Source organism: Amphibalanus amphitrite, unplaced genomic scaffold (genome assembly GCF_019059575.1).
Source record: "Amphibalanus amphitrite isolate SeventyFive unplaced genomic scaffold, NRLGWU_Aamphi_draft 000130F_arrow, whole genome shotgun sequence".
Taxonomy (NCBI): Eukaryota; Metazoa; Arthropoda; class Thecostraca; order Balanomorpha; family Balanidae; genus Amphibalanus; species Amphibalanus amphitrite.
The window spans coordinates 40,497-61,941 of NW_024881625.1; the positions used below are offsets into that span (position 1 = coordinate 40,497).

At 48.9% G+C, this 21,445-nt stretch overlaps 1 protein-coding gene across 4 annotated transcripts in view; it reads right to left on the reverse strand.

Annotated features, from left to right (window-relative positions):
• Nucleotides 1-21,445, reverse strand: part of LOC122381923 (hepatocyte nuclear factor 4-gamma-like) — a 50,484-nt gene that overhangs the window by 6,741 nt on the left and 22,298 nt on the right. For all 4 annotated transcript variants that reach the window (XM_043366711.1, XM_043366710.1, XM_043366709.1 and 1 more), the window contains exons 2-7: nucleotides 14,277-14,460; nucleotides 13,832-13,926; nucleotides 13,160-13,290; nucleotides 9,845-9,988; nucleotides 7,424-7,544; nucleotides 7,014-7,133 (exon numbers count right to left, since the gene is read on the reverse strand). In XM_043366711.1, coding sequence (XP_043222646.1) covers nucleotides 7,014-7,133; nucleotides 7,424-7,544; nucleotides 9,845-9,988; nucleotides 13,160-13,290; nucleotides 13,832-13,926; nucleotides 14,277-14,460 — 795 coding nt within the window. The remainder of the gene's footprint in view (nucleotides 1-7,013; nucleotides 7,134-7,423; nucleotides 7,545-9,844; nucleotides 9,989-13,159; nucleotides 13,291-13,831; nucleotides 13,927-14,276; nucleotides 14,461-21,445) is intronic.

The following is a 21,445-nucleotide window of genomic DNA, read 5'->3' on the forward strand; positions in this document are numbered from 1 at the left end:
ATCCCTAAAACGCCTTTTTTTCCTTTGCCTTGCCTTTTATTTCAACTACGTTTTATTTCCAAAGACGTTCACATATGGAAGATATTGACAAAACTTTAAACCTATGCATATTGGCCACTTTGCCCCATACCCTGGGGCAAAGCGGCCACCGGCGTCTTCTCAAGTCCCGATGTGAGAAACAAAATAGTTGCCTCATGTACGACTAGGGTATTTGATGGTGACAAGGTTTAAGCGAGGATGGATGTTTGCTTTGTCAGCATCCCACCTGTAGGTAAACAAAGAAAGGATTTTCATGAAAAACATTTAATTGCATTATTTGGTAACTCATGCAACTGAAAAGTGGCCAAGATGAATGCATGACGACATATTTGAATATAAATAATGTTTTTTATCCAGATGGAAACAACTTATGGCCAATTGGGGGGTGGCCACTTTGCCCCGGCCACTTTGCCCCGCGCATACCGCCCGAGACAAAAATATTCCAGCTTAGCTATTAGCAGGGGCGTAACTTTGTATACTTTTGGGGAGGCAGGTGCCCCCCCAACTTGAAATTTTGCCACCCCAACATTCCGTTTGCCCCCCCAACCTTGGTGGGCGCCCCCAGGCCCGAAAGGCGCCCTCACGGGCCAGCGGCGGCATAGGAGCGCGTGCGCCATCTTTCAAGGGGGCGCCATCGCCTATATGGAAATGGGATGCGTGAGAGGGGAACCTCTGAGGCCGTGGGGGCGCCTGCATGCGAAAGAGGGGCGCCCATGAAGTCCTCAGGGGCGCCTCAATGCAAAACACGGGCGCCTGAGATGGCCACAGGGGCGCCTGCATGCGAAAGAGGGGCACCTTATTGGCCTCTGAGGCCCTTCGGGGTGCCTCTGAGGTCTATAGTATAGGGGGCGCCCACATGAAAAAGGGGCGCCCATTAAGGCCATAATGGCGCCCCAATACGAAAGAGGGGAGACTGCATGCCAAATGGGGGCGCCTCCGAGGCCCATAGAAAGAGGAGCTCCAGTTGAAGCCCAAAGGGGCGCCTCAATGGGAATTAGAGACGCCTGTGAGGTCTATAGGGGCACCTCTGATGCCCATGTCGAGAGAGTCGTCAGTCGTTTGTGTAACGTTCCTCAGGGATGGTGCGCCGCTTGCGGCAAGTAAAAACTTAGCTAAATAGCGTGCCCCATTGGTTAAAAAGCGCCCCTCGAGCCAAAGTGGTGCCCCTCTGACAACACGCACGTCTTATGTCATCTGTTTTGCTAATAACTAATGCCCCCGCATGCAGAGCGGCGCCCCATCCGTTTATCAATGTGACCCTTCAGGTGGATGAAGCGCCCCTCTGGCCAATACCTTATCAGCATTGTTGCTAGAACAGCGCCCCCAGTCCGTAGACTGCCCCATTGGCTCCTGAAGGCGCCCCTCGTGCCCGTTTTGGCGCCCCTCTGCACTGAGTAATGAAATGTATGTGACCTACCAATTCTTAAGAGCGCTCCTTGAGTCATAATCATCGCTCCTCGGGGAGGGGGGGGGGGAGGCTAGAGGGCCTAGATACCATAGCACGCTATAGTGTGTTATGGCATCCCTGCTGCTAAAACGGCACACTTAGCTAGGTTAGCGCCTCAACGGTTCATACAAGCGCCCCTCGAGCCGAAGTTCGCGCTCCTCTGACTTACATAATTTCCTTGCTAAGTACGACGCCCCTCGCTGGGCATGGGGTGGCGCCCCACCAGTTTACCAACGCGCCCTTTTAGCCACATGAAGCGCTCCTCTGGTCAATGCGGTCAATACCTTATTTCATCACTGCAGCTAGAGCGGTGCCCCTATTTCGGTGGCTGTTCCATCGGTTCCTGAAGGCACCCCTCGAGACAGTTTGGAGGCCATCTGCAGTGAGTATTAAAATTGATGTGGTTAAGAATGGCGCCCTCTGCACGGTGTCGCACCGATTCTAAAGGGCGCCCCTTGAGTCAATGTAATCGTCCCACAGGGCCTTGTGTGTTATGGTATCCCTGCTGTTAAAGCGCCACTCTTGCTTGGCGTAGCGTCCCAACGGTTCATAGCACCCATCGAGCCAATGTTAGCGCTCCTCTGACTATACTGGTATCCTACATCATCTTTTTTGTTCAAAGGGTGGCAAAATGTGGACCCGAGGACCCGGTCAAAAGAACCGGTCTGGACCCATATGGGTCCGGACCGGTTCCTGGAAATTTTCTGGCGGGTCCAACCGGGTCCTACCATAAACCATACATAGTGGACACTACATATGATTGCAAAATATGAAGTGAATGGAAAGAAAACATTTGCTCATGTATGTTCCTTTGCACACTGTAGTTCATAAGTATTATCAGTGGGAAAAGGGCTGTTTTACACGATGCAATTAATGATTTCTACAAACGGTTTGTATTAGGTAATTGACTTTTGGGGAACGGGTCCAACTGGTTCCGATTCCAACTTAGACCGGGTCCGACTGGTTCCAGAAATGTCCAGCCGGGTCTGGTTCGAGTCTGGTTCCCAAAATTTTCACGTTTTGCCACCTCTAAGCAGGAGTAATTTGTAGGTATCATTTCGTGATAATTTGATATCACCTGGTGAGCCACAGACTTCTGCATGTCTCGGTATACAGAGGTATATGGGTGACCTAAGCTTGAACGCTCTCAGCCTGGGATTAACCCGCGCCGGGCTGGTGCTCCGCGACTTCCGCGCCGGGCGGTGAGGGGGGTGTCTGGTCTAACTCGGCTCCTGGGCCACGTAGCGACACGCAGTAAGCATCATTCGAAAGAGCGTCAAAAATAATGACGGAAACACTTCGGTCATTTTTTGGGTCAGGTCAAAGGTCAGGTCGCCTGAGGTCATCGAAGGTCAAATGTAGGCCATTTCAACAATTTTGGAAACTGCAACGGCTAACTCGGGACCAATAGAGCTACAGCGCCGCGGAAAAGCGCATTCGATAGCCCTTTTACAGACCTTTCTGACCATTGTTCTCAGATTTGACCTAAGGTCAACGGTTTAGCCTCCAAAGGGCAAAAACTGTAAAATAGCAGTTTTCACGAAAACTGTTTTTCGGCAATAACTTTTGACTTAAGAGTGCCACGACATTACTTTTGGCAGCATCACGTTTCTCTCGTCCAGACGCGTCGAATGAACTATTTTTTGACCTTGAAAGGTCATTTTTAAAATTTGACCTCAGGTCAAGGTCATAACCTGACCGAAAAGGGTCATGTTGCATATCAGTCGATCCGTATCGTCGAGCTGAATACATCTGAAGTGTTTTCATCGCTCTAGCACGCCTTTATCAAAAGTTACAGCAAAAAAACTGGTGGTGACCGTCTATGACCTGAGATGACCTCAAGGGCACACAGAGGGGTCACAGGTGCATTTTTTCCGATTCAGTGTATCATGTTTACCTATGAAACGATGTTTGAGAGGGTTCTAAATACCATTCGTCCAAAAAAGGCTCATTTCAATTCTCTCCCATTGACTTATAATGGAGAGGTCGCAAAATTGACCTGACCATAGGTCACTGATATCAAAATTCCGAGATAAACATTTTAGACATACTGTTACTCTTATCAATCGCTGAAAGTTTCAAGGCGATCGTTCAGTCGGTGTAGCTATGACGAGGATTGCAACTTTTTTCTAAGGTGAGGTCTTTTGACGTGACCTGGTGACCTGACCTTGAGAGCTCTGGGTCTGAAATTTGCACATGTGTAAAAAAAAGATGCATGAACAGGTGTGCCAAAAACGGCGGCGCGGAGTTTTGAGATATCTGCGAAAAACCGCAGGGGAGGTGTTCACTCCCCCCCCGGCCCGGCGCGGGCGGGGGGGGGGGGCAATTTTTTATTTTTTTTCGATGAGGGCAAATTTTTGCCACTGGTTTGCTTCTAGAACACGTGCGGAAAAGATGCAGTATGAAGTGTGTTCTTAACTTAAAAGGGGAGGCGTAAAAACGTCCCTTGCTTCTGCGTGGGGTGAAGTTCTACAGATTTGTTTCTTTAATCTCGCCTTTTTATCAGTTGTTTTTTTCTTTTCTTTTTGTCAATTCATCAGTTCGTCTCGTTTCTTTAGAAGAACTACCATATGCGTTGTTTAATAAGGCGTCACTACCCTGGTCCCCAATTCCACTACCCGCCCCCGGTCTCTGGTCCCCAAAGTGCTTTCAAAATGTATTTGGTTACAAAATAATTCCGCGCTTTTGGCGCGCTATTTCAGAAAAAAAAACTGCAACATAACGTGCCAAAACACGACGGCACAAAAACAATGTGCTATGGTAAAAAAAAATGCTGCCGTAAACTGAAATAAGACTTATTTCTAGACAGTCACGGGGAGGCGCCCCCATGCCCTTAAAAAGGCGCCCCTGACAGCGTTGCCCCCCCCCCCCCCCAACGAAAACCAAAAAGTTACGCCCCTGGCTATTAGTGGGGTAAAAAACATTAAAATTGGTAGAATACATATACGATAACCATGCAATGCATGGACAAGAACGCTTAGAAAAATTCCAAGCGGTTATGGAATGACATAACATTTAAAAATTGTAAACATAGTTGGTAATATGGCAAGAAATGCTTTTCCGTGTTTCACAGAACAATGGTGATGGGCCTGAAACCCCGGTCTGGCTCATTCGAACGACCGTGAAGAGAAGTATAATTGGAAACCATAAATTGGAACTGACACCAGCTATGAAGGGCTAAAACGATGGGTGACCGCTTTGCCCCGGGTGGCCGCTTTGCCCCACTCTCCCCTACGACAATAATGCTATTCGGTTTCCCCACAGAAATACATTCACTACGCCCGCTTACATGGTAGTTTGAGACTTGAGAGCCACTGGTGCGCATGCATGCATCTAGTCGGGGACAAACAGCAACTGTGTCTTTTCGTATTTAAAGTTGACGAGTTTAAATACTTAGAAAATATTATGAACTAATTTCTAACAGCGTTAATAAAATACAAATTTGCGATTCAGAGAAGAGAAAGTACCTACACCAGCCGACGGCCATCTTCAGAGAGCAAAGCTAGTGTGATGTATGTATGTATGTATGGGGCGTTCCACGACAAATCGACAAATAAAAAATTAAATTTGCACCCTCATATTTTATTTTTCGTTGAAAACTGGTGTAAGGGGTTGTGATGGGCGGGGAAGCCAGCTGTGGCAAGGATTTTTTTCTTCGAACAACGGATTCCGAGATATAGCCTCGGGCAATTCCTGGATGTCGCGCTGCAGCCCTATGTTTGGCGGCCTATAACTCAGAAACTATTGGTTTTCTACGATAAAAACTTTATATGGTTCAACTCACAATCAGCCAACAAACATTTTAGCTATCTCGGATTTTCAATTTTTGAAAATTTTGATCACGTGACCTTTTGACCTATTTTTCGAAGAGTGACCTTGATATTTTCCCCACTGGAAGTTGCAATTTTGTCTGATGACGATTAAAGCCTTATCAATTTTCATTCATATGCGAAAATAAAAAAGTGGATATCGCCCTGCGTTGACCTCAGGTCAGGTCATTTTTATGACCTGTCCATTATTACGAGCGGGAGCGACAGCGAGATCTCGAGAATAAAGCAAGATAGCGACAAGCGGTAAACGATGCAGGGTACAAATGGATAAGGCTATAATTTTTACTGAGGTCATTTTCAGGTCAGGTCAAAGATGACGTCACAGGAGCGAAAAGGTAGTCAAAATTGCGGCACTACATATATATGAAGTTTTTCTAGAATAACTTTCAAGGTATCCCAGCTAGGAACAAACTAATAGCACCATCGTGATCTTCTCGTCGATCCGCATCGAAATATATGTATGTTGACCTCGAAAGGTCGAAAGGTCAAAAGTTGACCTTAGGTCACGTGACGAGCGGGAGCGACAGCGAGATCTCGAGAATAAAGCAAGATAGCGACAAGCGGTAAACGTTGCAGGGTACACACGGATAAGGTCTATAAATTTCATTGAGGTCATTTTCAGGTCAGGTCAAAGATGACGTCACAGGAGCAAAAAGGAAGTCAAAATTGCGGCACTACATATATGAAGTTTTTTTCGAATAACTTTCAAGGTATCCCAGCTAGGAACAAACTAATAGCACCATCGTGATCCTCTCGTCGATCCGCATCGAAACATATGTATGTTGATCTCGAAAGGTCGAAAGGTCAAAAGTTGACCTTAGGTCACGTGACCTAAGGTATGTATGTATGTACGCATGTATGTATGCATTTATGTACGTATGTATGTATGTATGCATGCATGCATGTATGTGTATATATAAGTATGTATATATGTATGTATGTATGCATGTCTGTATGTATGATTTTAGATAATCGAGATGATTAGATAACATGATTTAAACATCAGCGAACGACCGCACTGTATGTACATACGATGCACATTACGCATTGCTGGTCATCATGTGGCTCTTTGGGCATTGTCAGAAAAGAGGTAACGTGCAACTCCTCCGGCTTTCGGCACCGCTCGACCGTCCCCGCTCCCCACCACAGCGCGGTAAGGCTATAGAACTCCAGCGCGAGTGACCGCGTGCCGGCCCGAAACCGCCGCAGCCCAAGACCATAGAGGCCATATTAGTTGTGACGTCATGACTTATCACAGACTGACAAGTGATAGCCGCTATACACCAGATGTAAATATTGCTCAAAATTTAACAATACGAGTCAATGAGAATTCAAAAGTGTCTGAAATATCGAGATGCCGAGAAAATATATAAATTGTTAGAGTTTTAGAAGGTTTTGTAACGGTCATTTACGAAATATGGTTTAAAATAAATTCTTTCACGCATTCAAAAAAATCGTGGAAAATTGGGGCCTCAAAGGGGTTTCGCGCCAACAGTAGTCTCGTAAGCACTGTGTCGTTTTCTTGATGAATATTCAAAGTAAACAGACGTTAAGGAACATAATAACTAATCATAATGTTGAGAAAGCATGTTTCACGGAATGGTCGGCGTTTGCAGCCCACCGTCGGCAGCTCCGATACACAAGTGCATACAGTACACCCTTCCGGGGGCCGTGGAGTCGGCACCCACTCTCCGTACCTGGGTCAAAGAACACGATGGCTTTGAGAGCAGAGTACTCGGTCTGGTCTACTCGCATCTCTTGCAGAGGTCGGATTATCTCGTCCATTAAACGCCCTCCGATCTTGTTCATGGAGACATCTGTCAAAAACAAATTTGTATGATTTAAAAAAGGACGCTCCCACCTTCAAAAAAAGTGAATGAATTGGCGTAACGTGATGTACAGCCCAAGCCCTCAGCAAACTGCGTGCTAGATATTTTCTTCGACAAAACCGAGAATAACGCCATTGCTATGCTATCGCCGCCCAAGTGGGCACTGGGCACTAGACACTACCTACATGTTGTGGTTCAACCTTGTTAAACAAACAAACAAAATAGACAGAGAAAGCCTTAGTAAGCCTGTCAAAGTCCGTTTGCGTTTATTTACTTGCCTTGCGCGCCTCGGGTGACGACGGAGCTGTTGCCGAGCAGGACGAAGCCGTGCAGGTGCCGTGACCGCCAGGAGGCGCCCAGCAGCAGGTGTTCTCCGGCGTGTGTGCGCAGCAGTGCGATCTGCCGGTGGCGCAGGGCTCTTACCACCGACAGTCGTCAGCCGTCACCAGTCATTCACAGTTCGGCCCCAGAAGTGAGCGAGCGTGGACCGCTCCACATTCAGTTATTTGTTCAGCACCAGCCTTACTGCTGTTCTGATCAAAGAGTGAGTCACGTAACTTTCCAAAAACGTTAATGCCGAGATGATCGAATGGGTAACGGTGCCGCAGACGTCTATGGCACGTGGTCCATTTTCTGGCCCGGGGGCGGGAGGGGGGGGGGGGGTAAAGGGGCTCACCTAATATTCACTGGTGTCGATTCAAAACGTAGATCAACCTAGTGTACCCGCAAATCTACTTTAATTATCGGTTTTAGGTCTCATTTTTACTCATTTCACAGAGGAAAAACGAAAGATATGCATAAAGGTAACAACTTTTTCCGTAACGGCCGCGTCAAGGAATCGTCTTTTTGACATGGGCGTCATCACCTACACGGACGGTGCGTAGTGTCCATACAATTTTTATGGGACCCTCCGGATCCAGTAAAAATTGTAAAAAAAAAAAAAAACGCTGAAAGAGCGCTCACATTGAGCATCTGCTTTGAGGAGCCGCCGCGACTGACCACAGGGTTTTCTTACCATGTGGCACCTGCCGTCTGTTTTGCCATGTTTCACTGAATACGAGCATGTGCCATTTTCAAATGTCCAGTGTTCATTTTCGGAAGTATAGCCAAAAAATAATAGCATCCGTTTTTCTGGACTCCCTGTATATACATACAAATAAATTGTGATCGGGGTTATCATATGAGGAGCATGGCTGCGCATGCATCTTGGGTCCAAGCGTGTTGCCATAGGCGTAATTTGTAGCTAGGCAGAGATCCTTCAGCTCTGTCGAAGTAAAAAAGGCCTCATTACTGCTCCGCGCACCGGGGTCCCAAACGCTCTCATTGAAGAGTATTTGGGGGTTCGTCGTGAGATGGGTTTCAGCTATCGGCAACCGAACTACAACAGTCGTGTAGCGACAGTAAAAAACGACGTATTAGTCTAACGACGTCTATAAAACGGACCAAAGCCGTAGAACCGCTGCCTTACATGCAGAAAGCAGGACTCTCAGACCCCAGCGGCAGGCCTCGTCGCCAAGAGGGGAGCGGCCATGGTAGCGCAATGCTACGACAGAGTGGCCAGCGAACGTGTCGGAGTGGCCGCTCAAGATGCGGTGCGACTCGCCGCTGGCGCACTACTTCCACTGCACTGTCCACGCCTTGAACCTGGCGACGTCCCACGTCCCATCTGACCAAGGCGGACATCATCAGGAACGCTCTTGGATCTCTGGAGACTGTGGTATCTGACCAAGGCGGACATCATCAGGAACGCTCTTGGATCTCTGGAGACTGTGGTTGCGGTCCTGACGGATAGCGCGAGGGGTTGCTAACTTGCTACGCACTGCCCAGCAAGAAGCACTCGGCGAGGGGGGAAGAGCTACTCAAGCTGTGTCAGACACGATTCGTGGAGCGACACATCGCCGTGGAAAGCTTCTGGAATCTGGGATGAGCTGCCCGGCGTCTGCCTGGCCCTGGAGATAATGGCAGAGTGGCATGATCGACGCACTGTACCCTGGACGCACCAGCTCTCAGACAGTTTGCCTGCTGACTGCCGTAACCCAGGGGAAGTTCCTGGTGGGAATGGCAGTGGACCGGAAGCTGTCTGGCGTTCTTAGCCCGCTCTCCACAGTGCAGGGGAAAGGGATGGACCTGGCCTGGTGGGCACCACCGTCACCACCCTTCAGGACATGCGCACCAACTCCGACACCGAGTTTGAGAATGTGATATCTGATAGTGGACGCCACGGCCATGGCTGCAAGATTCAAGACCGAAAAAGGAAGCCGCGGCTGCCAAGCACGGCCGCCCACAAAGTACAGCAGCTGCCGAACAGACTCCCGAAGACTACTACCTAGTGAATGCCTTCATGCCCGCCTTAGATGCCATCGTCTCTAACATCAGGGACCGCTTTGGCGCGCACCAGAGGACGGCGTTCCTGCTCAGCCGACTCCTCCCGAAAAATGTGAGCGACTCCACCTGGGAGCAGCTGGAGCTGGAGCCTGTCTTCAGGCATTATGCCAGCCTGATCGGAAGCTGCACTGAGCAGCCCCGGGCTGAGCTCCATGTCTGGGCGGCCATGTGGTCGAACCGGGCAGTGATGTCATCTCAACGCCTTTCTTCATGAGAAGTGAATTTGTGTCCAAACAATACACGGATATTGCGCGTCAACAATGAAATGCTATTGGTGCCGATTGACCCCCCCCCCCCCCCCGGTGATGACTGACCTGGTCCTCTAGGCACAGCTGCAGGAAGGCCGGAATACACTTGGCCCACTCGACCAGGATGAGCAGCTGCTGCTTCATCGAGTCGAACACGTCCGCGTGCGTGGCAACGCGCCGGTCGGCCACGTCCGCCTCCCGACTGCCCAGCTGAAAACGAAGCGCGCAACTCACACGGCTGGCCCTTCGTAGGTACAGGGTGTCCCACATTAATGTACTCGTACCACATTTTAATCCGTAATAAAAATACCAAGGTATGTACATCAGTCACGCGATTTTTGTGTTGCACGTGCAAGAGAGTTCTTTGCTTTTTTTATTAAAACCCTCTGCCATGGATCATCTCAGTACGGACCAGAGAACCAAAGTCGTGCAATCTTACTTGGAAACCAAGTCGATCATTTTAACACAGCGAAAGTTTAAGCGACACCTTTCAACTCACGCTGTGCCTACACGCATAACTAGTCTGCGATTTAGTTTATTGCTTTCGGAACAGTTCAGAATCAGAACAAAAACAATACCTACTGGACCAAAAAGTCGGCTTCTACCAGTGCAACGATAAAAAAGCTGAAAGACACCGTTCGCCACAGGGTATATAGAACAACGGGTACACCAACGACGCGGAAAACGCCCATATTTCCTGGATGAGTTACATGGAAGTTGATATATTTTTTGAATATGGAATTAATAGGGTATTCCATTCTGACGAGCAAAGCCAAATTCATAAAGCAATTATTTTTAAATTATATAAACCAGAAATAACATACTAACCATAGTTTTAAACTTAGCATAAAGTTAGTTGAAAAGCCTATAGTTGAAACTAAGATGGAAGGAATCTATGGAAGGCGGAAATGACGCAGCTGTTTCATTCTTAAAATGCGTTCGCAAGCAGGATTTACGTGATGCTAGCGACATCTATTAATGTAATCGGGGACGCTCATTGGCTTATCGAGTCCGTAAGCAGTATCGCTAACTTACGCTAGTACAGGGTTGAGGTAATGTGCGCATGCGCAGGAACTAGTGTCTCATGGAGGGGCTTTTGGTACCTCGGGCAGAGCCCAATGCTTTTTGGACCTGTTATGGCCTCCGCATCGAAAAACGCTAGATAAAAAGGTTTGTAGAGGAAGCACGGGTGGAGAATTAGGGGTTTTGGGGGTGCTCGAGCACCCCCTGAAATTCAAAGGGATATATACACTGTGGTCGCCATATAATAGTGCTTCAGTGGTTGCTTAAATTTTGTCTGAGACACAAACAGCTTTGCGTAAATCGCGAGAAGAGTGATGCTGTTGGGAAAGCGTGCTTATATGTGCTTTTCTACGCAAAAATTCGACGCTTCCATTCGCCAGGTGCTGATAAGCACCCCCTGGGATTATGACAATTCTCCGCCCCTGAGAGGAAGCTTGAGGCTACCTTTCCCCACAATAATATTGGCACTTTATCTTTTGGCTTACGTGTGGGGCTCGCTTGAAAAAGGTCGATTTAACATGCAAACCCTATGGGGTAGTAGTTTTTGAGCGCCCATTTGGCCTAATGCTACCAACTGTTACTGGCTGCCCCTGGTTCGCCAGGCACCCAAGACGTCAGTTCGGCGCCTCGCCCTACAGACCCACGTGCTCCGCACCACGACTCATCGCAGGGCCTCGGCTAAGAAATTTTGACTGGTGGGCCACTTGGCCAGCGACATGGACTGACCTTCGTAGCCATAGCCCCCCCCAATTTTCGATTTCTCCCCAGATTTCGGCCAGTTTATCATGCAAAAAACGTCAGGGTGGCATTAAAAAATGTAAAAACCGGGGCTCGACCCCCCCCCCCCCGACTCTTCAGAGAGGGGAGAGAGTTATAGGGACTAGTGATGTCAATTACGGAAAATCGGAATACCGATACCAAACCAAATACCAACCAAAACTGTGGGGAAATGCCGAAACCAAACCAACTTAGGAAACGAAGGGAAATACCAACTTTTTACCAATTTCTTAGCCTCTCATACATGAGAGGCTAAGAAATGATACCAACTAATAGTGAGGGGTCATGATACCAACAAAATACCAAACACATTAGGACTGAAGTACCAAATACCAAGTTGATATCGGTTTGGTATCGGTATACCAAAAAGTTGGTATCTGATTGACATCTCTAGTAGGGACCCACAACCCTCTCAGTGGTGATACTCCGGCGGTGCACATAAAATCGCACAAGTATGCACAAAATATTGACGCAGATTATTAAACTTTGGACGATAACTTTGGACGATAAGTTGCGGGTACTAAAGCCCACTTTTTACCCCAAGAGGATATTGCGAACAATATGTTGAAGTTTTTTCACAAGAATATGTTTCACCTATGGGTACTTTACAGCCTGAAAATGTACGATAAGATCTGCTAATTCAATCTGAAATGTGAAAAATGTGAAAAATTAGATTTTTCGGAAAATTACTGGTGGGCCAAATCTTTGAGGCTGGTGGGCCATTTCGGGTCACTGATGGGCCATTTGGCCCACCAGTTAACATGTTAGCCGAGGCCCTGACTAATCGGCTGCTGAAGAACACTCTCTGTCTGCGTCATTACAAGATCTCTGTCCATCAATCACTAAGGGAGGTTGGCGCAGCAGTGGGTGCAGCAGGATGATGGGGCGACGTTCCATACCGCCCGGGTGTCTATGGATTGGCTCTCTGAACATATGGAGGGCCGTTTCATCTCGAGGCGGAGTGCAGTGGGCTGGCCCGCACACTCCCCAGACCTCACCCCACCCCCCCCACACACCCCTAGATTTTTATCTATAGGGGAGCTGAAGTCATAGTTCTACGGATCCATGCCGGAGACTCTGGAGGACCTGAAGAGGAAGATCAAGTCGGCCATTCGCGGCATCCGGGTGGAGACATGCGGACGAGTAGTGCGAGAGGCGCTCCACCGCGCCGGCGTGTGTCTGGAGCGTAATGGCGCTCACTTCGAGCACGTGCTGTACACGGTGCATCAGTGCCTCAGTGTGTTCGTTACATATGCCAAACAAAATAGCAGGAAACACACTTTCGATCTGTGATACTCATCCTGTGCTGTCTACTCGTAAATAAACATGGATTTTATTCATTTTTAAAATGTGGTACATAAATGTGGGACACCCGGTAGCTGTATATCGCTGTACATCATCTACCAGATGATGAAACAGGAACTCGATCGTGATGAGTTAAAATATAATTAGTAAAAAAAAAATTGACAAAGACCATCGTTACTTATTGAGCGTTTCTTCCCGGCATCGCCCCAAGCGTGACCGCCGTGACCAACCACCAAACTACTGAGTAGAACGACAGTGAGTGATCAGTCGCCGTACCCGGGTGGAGTCGATCTGTCGGGAGGCCAGCTCGGCGCGGAGCAGCAGCTGCACTGATAGCCCGCTCACGTCCGCCGGCTCCTCGAAGCTGGGCCGTCGAGAGCTGATCCGGTCCCGTTCGTTCTGCACCGCTATCCGGCAGACATCGCAGTTACACGGCGCACGGATCAAATACAATGGACATTGGACAATGGATGCCATCGCCAAATGCTTTCAACTATTTAAACAGACTGGACCAATCAAATTCGCTTAGTTTCTATCAAACTGCAGAACTTCATTAATTGTTCTTTTCTCAAGCAACTAAACGCGGATCAGCAATGTGATAAAATGGTACCTACTGATGGGAAAAGTCACATGTTCGCGCTAATTCGCTTGCATGTAAATGTGTACTATGCATTGAGCAAACATGAACAAGCATCGAAGTGATGTATCCATGATTCCATTACAAAATACAAACCACGTGAAAAAACAAGTCCTGGATATATGATCTTATCAACTCTGACAACAAATCAAGGACAGGCCTCAGACTCTCCAGCAGGGACGGCTGTCCAGTGTCCAGTGCCCATGCCTAACTTGAACGTAAACATAAATGTTGGCCCTAAATAGCACGCTCTGCATGACGCACTGTTGCTACTTGTCAAAGCTCCAGCGGCAAAGCTGAGGGCAGCCTACCTTCTTTTCTCATGCCAGCCCGGAAGCACTTCTTGAGTCGGCAGTAGCGGCAGTGGTTTCTTTTCTCCCTGTCCACCGTGCAGCTACGGCCGTATCTGGGGCCAGAGAGGCGGGCCATGTCACTAGTTTTAACCCTCGCCCGTATAGGGGAAGGGGGTGGGGGGCGAACGGACCCCCTCGGTTTTTCGCCAATAACTCGCGTAAAAAGCGGCAGATCGCGACGAAACTTTCAGTACCCTCGCGTTAATCAATTTTACACCTACCCTGAATATTTCATGACCCTCACCCAAATGATCTTCGACCCGTGCCGTACTTTTTGAAACAATGTTATTGAAAATTTACGTGTATGGCGCTACGCGCCACAGTTTTATCTACTCACGACAAAAAAAAAAACCTGAAAACTACCTGGAAAACACGATTGCCTTGGTATACAAGCATGCCTCACCTGCACGCGTACTTTTGGTTCTTGCGCACCGATCTGCGGAAGAAACCCTTGCAGCCGTCGCAGGAGATGACGTTGTAGTGCTTGCCGGTGGCCTTGTCGTTGCAGATGGCACATAGCTGATTGAGTGGAGAAGTGTCTCCCGGGGACAGCCTCGGCTCCCGCTCAGACAGCAGCCTCGGGTCCTCTGCCGAGACAAGCACATACAGGGTGTCCCAGAATTACCCGGACATTTATTTTCTGGCTAAAAGTACGACTGCGCTCGCTTCCAATGATATACAAGCATCATACTTTTATAGGATATCCCTTAGCTATCGAGATTAGGGACTGTATGCTTTTGGTGGCCGGTAACGACTCGAATCAATTGTTATCCAGAGTCAAGTAAGAGTAGTCCTTTTCCGTTTTCAGCTTAAGCCACTAATAGGCAACCATGGTGAATCAACTCCCGTTCTCAACTTGATAAACGGACTTTCGGCATGGTTTTTGCTGGAGAGCTTCAGCAGCTCATCTGCAAGCAGTTAGGATTGAGCAAAGCGCAATTACATCAGCTAACGAACCCAGAGAGAGCAAGAGATAAACCTGATTGAACAAGCTTGGGCTCGGCCAAAAAGGGCCATGCACCAGTTGTCAAACAAGTGGTTGCTTGTCATAGACAACAAACGTCACCGATCTAGCTAAAAACTAGCTAAACAATAGATCAGGATTATCTACAAAACATTAGTCTACTTTGCACCACTATCTTCGACAAAATTTTGGAATTTGGGGTCCTTCGCCAGAAAAATATGCGAAAACTACGGGAAAAGCAGCGCAAATCACTACAATTCATCCCAAAAACATAACATATACAACAAAACAGTATATTGAAGCACACTTTGTGGTCTAACGAAGGTATAATGTCATTTGAACCGCCCGAAAAAGGCGTGTGTGAACGTCCGATGGCTACAACGCCCCAACAGCAGAGACGGCCAGGCACCTGTCGAAAATCAAATTGTGAGACATTTTGAGCCACCGTGCACTCATTGGGCTTGATATGATGGCCCAGAGCCAACCGTTGGCACAGAGTACTACTGCGGTAATATTCTACCAGTGCGAAAACTGGATGCCGTGAACCAAATGGCCATGAGCGGGTTTGTTTTGGAAACCAAATCTGTTGGAAGCCAAAGGTTGCGCAATGTTCAGACATGGAGCTTCTCCATTCCAGATGTAAAAAACGCAGCAAAAGTGGCGTAGGCAGAAATTTTTGTTTCGGGGGATAATACCTTATGGCCTGGGAACACTTTGATGTCAAGTTTATCTTATATGATCGTATTATCCTCCGGCAAGAAGTCAAAGAAAACAGGCCTACACCCAGTTTCGGGAGACCCGTAAAACAACTGAGACCAGCAATGGCTGGCATTTTCCATCATTGTCGGCTGATCTTGTAACAAGCGTATCTATTGCATGTGCTATTTCACAGCCACCCGAGTTGACTATATAGGACGGTAAAAAGAAAAAAAGCGCAATCATGTTTGCCTTATTTTATACGCTAATTAACAATGTCCGGGTAATTATGGGACACCCTGTATGTTGGTCCACGTACCGTAACGTCAAAGGTGCGGCTTTTGATCCGAGACTTACGTTTTAGGTCCCCCCTCGCCAGGCCAGGGCCTTTTTATTACTACCCCGACCAGGGCCTCGGCCTGTCGGGAGCAAAATTAAAAAAAGGCCTTTTTATAACGCAAACGGCGGGGTGAGAGCCTGAGAGGATACCTCCCCCTGGCAATTGATTCCTAAATCCTACGTCACTTAGAAGCGCCAAATTTACGGGGTAGATGGCCCCATCGGAAATCTCCCTCTGCGCCGATTTGATGACTAGGTCAGTATTTAGTTTTTTTTTTGTGTGTGTGGGCCATGTGGGGGGGATGTAAGAATGTCGCTAAAACAAGTCATTTTTGGGCTTACAACTTTTGTTGCAGTTGAGGGCAGGTATAGTAAACACCACTGAAATCGGCTCGCCCATGCCCATCGAAGTGTGCCTTTTTTATAGTCGAGGTGAAATTTTACTTAAATAAAATCAAGTAATCAAGTGTATCCTTATTGGTGTTTTGCCAGCGTCTAATGTATAGGAGGGGGGAGCGGTCGGTTGGACCCGTTGCCGCTTGGTCTTTGATTGAGCTGGAGCTTTGCGGAAAAATGAGCGAGCTGCCGGAGACGAAAGGAATTCGATAATACCCAATTTTAAGGTCCTGGGTCATTGTTTGGCCTTGCAGGTCAGGTCAATGACCCAAAAGCAGGGAAGATCGGACCTGCTAGAACTTCGTGAAGTGAGGCTGTTATGGGGTTTCCGGGGTGTTGATCACGAATCTAATACTCATCTTGATCACAAACGATGTCATACATTTAGGCCAGGTCGGGTCAGGTCAGGTCAACCAGTAGGCGCCCTGCCGGCTATCCACTGTAGGAGTAAAGTCAACCACCACTGACGGCTTCGTAACATGTCACGAAAGCACCAAAACTACTACGTAGATGTTAAAACAGGTGCTAAATTCGAGATCGGCTCCAAAAACTATCATGGAAACGGGGCCGCGGGATGTAGACAGCTGCAAAGAAGCAGAGTTAGCCCTCACAATGATGATGCCGTCTCCATCGATCAGTGTCATAGTTAAGTCATGCAGGTGGACTGGACCGGAGGGATCTGGTCTCTCCGCTCCAGATATGCGACAGCGCGTTCGGAGGAACGCCATTTCTGCAATGATCAGGCTGTTTCAGTCGATCATTGTTAAGTGTTATCACTTATCACTTATCAGTGTTAAGAACAGCTGAAGCTTCAAGCCAGCTCCGAAGCTCCGTGGTACAAAAACCTGCCGGTGGGTGTGAACACCGTAGCCCAGACAATGACCCACATCAGCAGTGCTCAGCTCAGCGGCGCGTACACAAACCACTGTGTGTGTGCCACCGCCATCACGGAGCGATCCTCGAGCGAACTGTTTCGTGCAGGCGTGAGTGAGACCAGCATCATCTCACGAACCGGCCACAAAAGCGCGGAAAGCTTGAGTTGAAGTCAAAGAAGCCGTATATCGGACGGGGCTCGCACTCCCAGCTGCGCCGTGAAGCGGATGCTCTCGGGAGCACCGTGGCAGGACCAGGCGGCAGCGGAACACGCGTCGGAACGGCGAACGGGTGGCCGGCGGCAGGTGAAGAGACCGCCGCTGCAGAAGCACTGGCGCAGCGTGCTATAGCCAAGGCCCAAAATACATAGCTGGATCATTCCAGATCATTCACCAACTGCACCATCACGGTGAATGTCATACAATACGCTGTGCTGGTGATTTCACTTCATTAATGCGTGACGTCACTCACCTATCGGCCATTACTGATTGCATTGCAGTATTTACGACGCATGTTTGCGTTACCTTGTCACCCAGAAATAGATAACTGTGCGACCTAAAAGCTTACCGTTGAATGTTAGTTTCTTACCCATAACCTGGCTTTCCACATAGCAACCCTATAGTGAAGGGATGGAAAGGCAAGAAAAGCAGCTTGTGAAAACGTGTTCGAATAAATGTTTACTATAAACACGGACGATATATCCAACTATAAATAAACGTCCATAAGCGTCCGTTAATTTATACGTCTGTGACTATCGACAATAAATAATACGTGAAGCGTTTCAGTTTTTTGGGATAACCGCCCAAACCACACCACCTACAGACACGATTCAACCACCAATCGACAGCTCTCGATCGTGGCTATGTGCGCGGCACATTTTTAATCGCATTTGCACCCCCCAAATAGCCAAACTCGGCCCCTCGACTATGTCGCCAGACGCTCCAGAGATGGCGCTGACTGTCTGCGTGACGTCAGCTCACACGACCGGCGATCGCCAATCATAAAACGTGCATGTCGCCGCTGGACAACCAATTCCAGCCTACTGTCTTGCTTTTGCCCTCTTGTTCTGAAAATTTGGTCAAGAAACATGGCGTATAACCTTCATTTAAAACCAAATTTGCTCCCAACCACTTCGCCGTAAAACACCGCAATACGCACCAGACCATGTCATCAAGCCGTGCAGAGTACCATGGCTTATTCAAAGCGTGAACTCTTGCGTCCTTGATGGCTCAGCTGGTAGAGTGGTGGATTTCTGGGGTATGGGTCGCTGGTTCGATTCCAGCCCGATACGTTTTTAAAATGCACATCTTTAGTTGCAGTACCCGGCCGCTAGGGTCGCGACCCCGTAGAGGTCGCTGCGGTCCTCACGTGACCGACCGGCCGCAGTCACGGGCCGGCGGCGGCGCAGTGTGGGGCGAGCGGGCGGAGGGGTTGGTGCGGTTACTGCGGTGCCGTCAGAGCGGCCGCTGCCGGACAGCGGGAATGCGGCATGATACAGCCATGGGAAGGGGGTAAAGAAATGATGGAGGGAGAGAAGGAAGGGCAAGTGAGCAAATGATTGAGTCGGGGAGAGAACAAGTACAGAGGATGGAGCCGAAAGACGTTTTTAAAATGCGCTTACAGCTTTGTTGCAGCACTCGGCCGCTACGAATAACTACATTACCGATCCTGAGTGGCGGGCGGGGGGGGGGGGGGAGGCGAGGTACCTAGATTTGGGATAGGTTGGTTACAGAATTCCACAAAATACTGACAAGATTATCGATTATGTTTAGTGGGGACGGTGAAGGGCACGGGGACAGGACGGAGACGAAGACGGAGACGGAGATGTAGCGGCCAGTAGTGGAGGAGCAGGGACGGAGACGGAGACAAAGAGAGCGGGAGCGGGAGCGCGGGAACGGGGACGGAGACGGCGACGGAATCGGAGACCAGACAGATACAGAGACAGAGACAGAGGCGGAGACGGAGATGAAGCGGTCAGCGGGAGGGGGATGAAGACGGGGACGGAGAAAGAGAGCGGGAGCGGGAGCGGGAATTGGAGCTGGGACGGGAACTGGGACGGAGATGGGGATGGAATCCGAGACGAGACAGATACAGAGAGTAGAGACAAAGGCAGAAAGGGAAGACGGAGACGGAAACAGAGCAGGCATAATTATATCTTTAGCACTGAAAACATTACCGATCGTGAGTGGTGGGTCCAGGGGGGGGGGGGGGTGCAGAGGGAGGAAGGCGGGGGAGGGTCGGGGCGAGTCACTCAGATTTGGGATAGGTTAGTCACAGAATTCCACAAAATACTGAAAAAAATAGCGATCATGTTTAGTATTACGAGCGTACCAATATACGTATAGCGTCTTGAGCTGGGACATAAAAACTTATATGTATCTGCGGCGCGGGCGGGGAAGAAGCCACTAGCCAGTACTTTTTTCAGTACCAAGAGGGGATTGGAGTGGAGGGGAGAGGAGGGGAAGGGAGGGAGTGGAGGGAAGGGGAGGAAATCGAGGGAGGGAGGGAGGGAGGGATGGGGGAGCGAAGAAGTGCGATGAAGGAGACGGGGAGAGGAGGGAGAGAGACGGATGGGGAGGGGTAAGTAAGCATACGATTGGATCAGTGATCGACAAAGTCAGAGAGCGGAGAGGAGGGAGGGAAGAGGGATGGAGGCGCAGGGAGGGAGTGAGAAAGGGAAAGGAAAAGAGAGATAGAGAGAGAGAGAGAGAGAGAGAGAGAGAGAGAGAGAGAGAGAGAGAGAGAGAGAGAGAGAGAGAGTGAGAGAGAGAGAGAGAAAGAGAGAGAAAAAGCGGGCATTATGGACGGGATTATGGACGGGACGGGCAGGGATTTCTATATAGATGTTCAAACGACGATTAGCGCCGGTAGGCGCGGGAGGGTGACCTAGGACGGGCAGGGATTTCTATATAGATGTTCAAACGAATATTAGCGCCGGTAAGCGCGGGGGGGGGGTGACCTAGGACGGGCAGGGATTTATATATGTTCAAACCACAGTGTATATAAATAGTTCAAACGACGATTAGCGCCGGTAGGCGCGGGAGGGTGACCTATTACGAGCGTACCAATATACATACGTATAGCGTCTTGAACTGGGACATAAAAACGTATATGCATCTGCGGCGCGGGCGGGGAAGAAGCCACTAGCCAGTACTTTTTTTTCAGTACCAAGAGGGGATTGGAGTGGAGGGGAGAGGAGGGGAAGGGAGGGAGTGGAGGGAAGGGGAGGAAATCGAGGGAGGGAGGGAGGGAGGGAGGGAGGGGAGCGAAGAAGTGCGATGAAGGAGACGGGGAGAGGAGGGAGAGAGACGGATGGGGAGGGGTAAGTAAGCATACGATTGGATCAGTGATCGACAAAGTCAGAGAGAGAGAGAGAGAGAGAGAGAGAGAGAGAGAGAGAGAGAGAGAGAGAGAGAGAGAGAGAGAGAGAGAGAGAGAGAGAGAGACAGAGACACAGAGACACAGAGACACAGAGACACAGAGACACAGAGACACAGAGACACAGAGACACAGAGACACAGAGACACAGAGACACAGAGACACAGAGACACAGAGACACAGAGACACAGAGACACAGAGACACAGAGACACAGAGACACAGAGACACAGAGACACAGAGACACAGAGACACAGAGACACAGAGACACAGAGACACAGAGACACAGAGACACAGAGACACAGAGACACAGAGACACAGAGACACAGAGACACAGAGACACAGAGACACAGAGACACAGAGACACAGAGACACAGAGAGACAGAGAGAGAGAAGCGGGCATTATGGACGGGACGGGCAGGGATTTCTATATAGATGTTCAAACGACGATTAAAGCCGGTAGGAGCGGGAGGGTGACCTAGGACGGGCAGGGTTTTCTATATACGACGATTAGCGCCGGTAGGCGCGGGAGGGTGACCTAGGACGGGCAGGGTTTTCTATATACGACGATTAGCGCCGGTAGGCGCGGGAGGGTGACCTAGTTTCTTACATAATTGTTAAAGTCCGCAAAGTACATGTGGCTCTCCTCTTTTTCTGGAACCATGCGAGTAATGGTTCGATTTCTTGCGATTTAATGACGTCTTGACAAAAAAAATAAATGACTTATGCAACCTTTCCCCTTTGAAATGTATGTGTTGACTTATTTGATCACTCGTTTATAGATGAACTCGTTTTATGAACTCGTTTCACTTAGGGCTGGAGACTTCCACACGCGGGTAAGTCGCGTGTAAGTGGTTTGCGGGTAAGTTGGCGTTTATCTCGCGTTTAAGTCGGCGGGTAACTTTGCCCGGACACTTCCATCTGCGGG